This window comes from Petaurus breviceps, unplaced genomic scaffold (genome assembly GCF_028583685.1).
Source record: "Petaurus breviceps papuanus isolate PSGF00001 unplaced genomic scaffold, PetGlider_PUasm1.0 164, whole genome shotgun sequence".
NCBI classification, from domain to species: Eukaryota; Metazoa; Chordata; class Mammalia; order Diprotodontia; family Petauridae; genus Petaurus; species Petaurus breviceps.
Window position 1 is genome coordinate 8,501,764 of NW_027185735.1, and position 6,088 is coordinate 8,507,851.

The 6,088-nt window shown below is 32.8% G+C and overlaps 1 protein-coding gene across 1 annotated transcript in view; it reads right to left on the minus strand.

The window, feature by feature from the left end:
- Positions 1 to 6,088, minus strand: part of SLC25A21 (solute carrier family 25 member 21) — a 762,825-nt gene that overhangs the window by 66,136 nt on the left and 690,601 nt on the right. The window contains exons 5-6 of the mRNA XM_069082271.1: positions 4,804 to 4,863; positions 108 to 215 (exon numbers count right to left, since the gene is read on the minus strand). Coding sequence (XP_068938372.1) covers positions 108 to 215; positions 4,804 to 4,863 — 168 coding nt within the window. The remainder of the gene's footprint in view (positions 1 to 107; positions 216 to 4,803; positions 4,864 to 6,088) is intronic.

Here is a 6,088-nt window from a genome sequence, read left to right on the forward strand (position 1 = left end):
TCTATCTATCTATCTATCTATCTATCTATCTATCTATCTATCTATCTGTCTGTCTATCCTTTAAAAATTAGCCTTCAATACTTTCTACCAGTATTAAAAAGTATTACCTGTGCAAATGTGTCCCGATTGGCCTGCAAACCAACTTTTACAACCTCAAAAGGGTTAATCACAATAGCTTCGGTTAGTCCAGATCCCAATCCTGCAACTGCAAATGCCTAAAAAATTAAATATATCAATTTTTAAAAAAATTTTTACTTGTCCATGTTAAATTACTATAGACTACAGCTGAACATTATCGTGAATATAGAGAAACCTTACACAAATAGTCTCCCATTACTAAACAGTGTTAGTCCTTGATTAGATACTGACAATTCATGACAAAGAAATTACAGAAGTCACAAACCACATTTTTAAAATTCAAAATAAAATGTCAAAACTCTCAACAACGACCTCTTTCCATTAGCCAAGACAAAGGTCATATTATCGACTTAAGATGTATGTTAAAATATGCTCTTAAGTTCAATTTGAATAGACTTTGAATTTGTAAAGTGGGAACTTCATTTAAATGTACTTTTCAGGGTTAAAAGAGCAGAGCCAAAATAAAATGTTTTCTGTTTTTGTTTTTTATTTGGAATTCAGGTAGTCTACAGATTAGTTTGAAATATTTAAGAATGTATTCATAATGAAAATGTTTATACTTAAATATTGTTATAGTTAAAAATATAACATTTCCAATTTTAAAAAATGTCAATTTATATTTGACTGTTTTAGTTTTTGGAACCCTGATAAAATATTAAATCAGGAATAGTTGGCTTTTTCTATGGCATGAAACTAAAAATTAGAAATTTTATGAAAGAATAGATATAGGGGAAATAGCAATGTTAGATGTTGAGAATTTCTGCCAAAGGAAGGTAGAGTTCTTTTACAAACACTTTCCATGCACAATATTCATTTGTTATTAAAAATCTTTGAAAGTAAAAAAAATTCTTTGAAATTATATGTAATAAAACACCTTCAAGAGATAGATTTAACAAGTAATGTAATGTATGTGTATCTTGACAATATTTCATTTCAGAAACACCAACAAAAATGTTGCCAATTTTATTTTATTTTTTAAATTAATTTGTTTATTTCCTTTTAGTTTACAGGATTCAATTACACAATTCCTTGAGTTTCACATTTTGTCCCCCTCCCCATGGTGGCATATAGTCAAGTATAGCATCTGTAAATACATTCACATTACGCATTAGTCAGGTTATAAAGATGGATAGTATCAAATGGAATGAAAAATGGTAAAGAGGACATAAAACCAAATAAGAGAAGGAAAAAGATCAGGTATTTTGCTTCCACCTGGATATAAACTCAGTTCTTTCTAGTTCTTTCTCTGGATGCACATATTTCTCTCCATCATGAGTCTTTTGGGATTGACTTATATCACTGCATTGCTGAGAAGACTCCTGTCTATCAAAGTTGGTCATCACACATACGTTGTTTCTGTAATTGTGTACAAATTTCTCCTGTTTCTACTCTTCTGACTCAGCATCAGATTGTATAAGCCTCTCTAGGTAAATATGAAGACCGTCTGCTCCTCGTTTCTTATAGCACAATAGTATTCCATAACATGCATATACCACAACTTGTTCAGCCATTCCCCAATTGATGGGCACCCCCTTAATTTCCAATTCTTTGCCACCACAAAAAGAGCTGCTATAAACATTTTTGTATATATGGGTCTTCCTCCCACTTCTATGATCTCTTTGGAATATAACCCTAGGAGTGGTATTGCTGGCTCAAAGGATATGAATGTATTTATAGCCCTTTGGGCATAATTCCAGATTGCTCTCCAGAAAGGCTGGATCAGTTCACAACTCCACCAGCAATGCATTAGTGTTCCAATTTGCCCACATCCTCTCCAGCATTTGTCATTTTCCTGTTTTGTCATCTTAGACAATTTGACTGGTGAGATGTGGTACCTCAGAGTTGTTTTGATTTGAATTTCTCTAATCAATAGTAATTTAGAGCATTTCTTCATGTGCTTATAGATATCTTTAATTTCTTTCTCTGAAAATTGCCTGTTCACATCCTTTGACCATTTATCAATTGGGGAATGACTTGTATTCTTATAAATTTGACTCAATTCTCTGTATGTTTTAGAAATGAGTCCTTTGTCAGAGACACAGGTTGTAAAGATTCTTTCCCAATTTCCCACCTCCCTCTTAATCTTGGTTTCATTGGCTTTGTTTGTACAGAAGCTTTTCAATTTCATGTAGTCAAAATTACCCACTTTACATTTTATAATGTTCTCTAATTCTTGTTTAGTCATAAAGTCTTTCCCTCTCCACAAGTCTGACAGGTAAACTATTCCTTGTTTTATGAGACTGCTTACAATATCAACCTTTATACCTAGATCATGCACCCATTTAGACTTGAATTTGGTATATGGTGTTAGATAATGGTTTATGCCCAGTTTCTGCCATACTATATTCCAGTTTTCCCAGTAGTTTTCGTCAAATAGTGAGTTCTTATCCCCAAAACCAGGGTCTTGGGGTTTATCAAACAATAGATTACTATAGTCGTTGACTTCTGAATCTCATGTGCCTAATCTATTCCATTGATCCACTCCTCTATTCCTCAGCCAGTACCAAGTAGTTTTGATGACTGCTACTTTATAATACAGATTGAAATATGGTATGGCTAGTCCACATTCCCTAGCATTTCTTTTCATTAATTCCCTTGATATTCTGGACCGTTTATTCTTCCAAATGAATTTTGTTACTATTTTTCCTAGCTCTATAAAGTAGATTTTTGTTAAATTAATTGGTATGGCACTAACTATATAATTTAATTTAGGTTGCCAATATTACATTATATAAAATGAGCATCTACAGAAAGTGAAAATTCACCCTAAGTATTGACTCCCTCTTGTGGCAACATAATAAAGAAGGAAATGTGGCACATTTGTATCAGAGGAACTAGGTTCAAATACTGGATCTGTCGTTTACTACTCTACTACCTATGAAATCATGGGCAAATCAGTCAACATTTCTGAGCCTCAGTTTTCTTATCTATAAAATGGAGGGGTTTGACTAGATGACCCTAAAAGTCATTCCACCTCCAAAATTTATGACGTTAAGTATTATTTACTTTCTCCCTTTCAGTAGTTATTTATCTTCAGTGTCCAGTGTTATTGACTACTCCCTCTCTGTCTCTGTCTCTTTCTCAGTCTCTCTCTGTCCCTCTCTCTCTGTCTCTCTGTCTCTGTCTCTGTCTCTCTCTGTGTCTGTCTCTGTCTCTGTCTCTCTCTGTCTCTCTGTCTCTGTCTCTCTGTCTCTCTCTCTCTCTCTGTCTCTCTGTCTCTCTGTCTCTCTGTCTCTCTCTGTCTCTCTCTGTCTCTCTCTCTGTCTCTCTCTCTCTCTCTCTGTCTCTCTCTGTCTCTCTCTCCAATTTTTATTATATTGACTTGGCCTGCCTGTGAGTGATTAATATTTCTCCAATTGTTTAGATCTTTAGATCAGTCTTTATTTGTGTGAAAAGTATTTTGTAATGGTGTCCGTGTAGTTCCTGGGTTTGCCTTGGCAGGTACACTCCCAAGTATTTTATACTGTCTGCAGTTATTTTAAATAGAATTTCTCTATTCTTTCTTGTTGGTAACATATAGAAAAACTTTGGGTAATTGTTTCAACTAGTTTTTTAATTGCTTTTCTGGGGTTGTCTAAGTATCCACTCATATGGTATGGATGCCTTCTCTTGAAAATAAATACCTGTAGGAACACTTATTGGAATGTCTGCCATCTTGGCTTGTCTTTGGTGGCAACCTATGTTTCTGCCAGATTACATGTTTGTGCATATAAAAATACCCATTTATACATATTTACATATGTGTGTATCAGAGATATAACTGTCAGAGCTAGGATTCAAATCCATCTTCTTAGATTTTAAATCTATCACACTTTTCATTCTGTTGTGTTGCTTCTCATTTTTGTTTGTTCCTTTAGGACTTGTGTGTGTGTGTGTGTGTGTGTATCAGTTACATTAAATTAATATCATTTGTAGCAAAGATACTGTTATCCAAGAGAGAAAAAAGGGAGCAGAGGGAGGTAGCAGGAATGAGGAAGGGAAGGGAATACACATTTATATAGCTCCTACTATGTCCTGGGTACTATGTTAAGTATTTTTTTAAAAATTATCTCATTTGGTCCTCATAATAATCCTGGGAGGTAGATGTTATTATTATTCCAATTTACAGTTGAAGAAACTGAGGCAATGGCAGGTTAGTTGACTTACCCAGGGTCATACAGCTAGTCAATACCTGAGCATTAGAAGAGTTTAAAATCACTATTTTAATTTAGTATTGATGTAGTGTTGCAGCAATTCCTGAAAAAGCTCTTGTAATCATTATTTTGCAAACTAATTTCATTAAAGAATCCCCAAATCCCAAAATGCCATTTTTATTACAAGTGAAATAAAGGTTTATAAAAATACATGTTTATATATGACCATTCACACACATATGTGCAATGTAAAAGTACATGTGTTTTTTTTCTAAAATTTTTACATAAATGCTGTATTTTGCATTATTGAACCATATCCATACAAGCTTTCCTATACATTTTATTATCATAGGTTTGTTTCTAGGATTGAAATTATAAGTTAGTAAGAAGATGATTTTAAACAAATTATTCAACATTGGATAACTAGCCTAAATTTTTAGCAGCTAAATTTTAGGAATCAAAAAGGCATCTTGTTTTAGATTTTCCTTTATGAAATAAAATTCAACAAAGTACAGTAAAGACTCTCACTTACCAATCCTGGTGACAATGACACATATCCAAGTAATTTCTTATACTGTTCAAAGGCAAAAAACTGTAAAATGAAATAACATCAGAGATTGGCAATTTTTTTCCCCAATAAGAAATTGAAATGAATCAAACTTCAGGTCATACTTCTTCTGGTAATATAATAAATTAATCAGTACCAGAAAATGATGTACTGCTCATATAAAATGTGCCCCATGACTTATAATCTTTAGTCTGTTTTTCAATAGTAGACATTTGGATCTTACCCTAACATTTACATTTTCAAATTCCATTGTAACCTGCAAAATAACTGGTGGAATCTTTTATGGCAGTAAATGAACCACGAAGCTTCCATTTACCATGACAATTTTCAGTTCAGACATCAATAGATTTCTTTTTATAGTAGTGATTCAAAATTATAGGCTTTTAGACCTAAAATTTTTGGTCTTCTATGTTTTCTAAATTAACATCTAATGAATTTCTAAAAGATTTAATGAAATAATTTCTAAATGAATTTCTAAATGAATGCTCATGTTTCTAAACAATGTATGTAAAAATAAATCCACCTCTCTGCCTTAATTAAATTAATAAATTACACAAACAAATAAAAATTAATTAAAATTAAGTTCATACTACTTTTATTTCCCTATTGCATATATATGTATATAACATACATATATAGTCATGAATTCAATGAATGTTAAAGATAATGAAGATCCAAATATGTGGGTGGAGATCTAAGGTCCCACCTTCAAGCAAGATTTCACTCAAACTTCATTACAAAGAGAATTATTTATTGATTGAAAAGTTATTCAAAGGTGAAGATTCTACAAACTCCTATGAAAATGACAGAAATGATGGGTGTGACTTCAATAAGAAAGTGTAATTCCTTCCCAAATCAATTGCCATATGAAATAGTTCCAACCAACCCATTTAGTCCATGAGTTTTCTATATTGGACAAAAATCCTCAAATTTTTAACTTTTAGAACACATCATAGTTAGTTCTAGGGGGCAGGGTGGATAAACTCAGGATGTCTGTTGCACTGTGTACTACTCTTAGAAGATGTTTTTGGACCCTATTCAGGTCATTTTCTAATGAGTTTTATCTATTGAGTTAATGATGTATAACCTGACCTGAAAATATGTCTTACTTTATTATGCTGTATGCTATAGACAGAGCAAGAAACTATACATACATAAATACATATACATACATGTTTGAACATGGAGAGAGAGAGAGAGAGAGAGAGAGAGAGAGAGAGAGAGAGAGAGAGAGAGAGAGAGAGAGAGA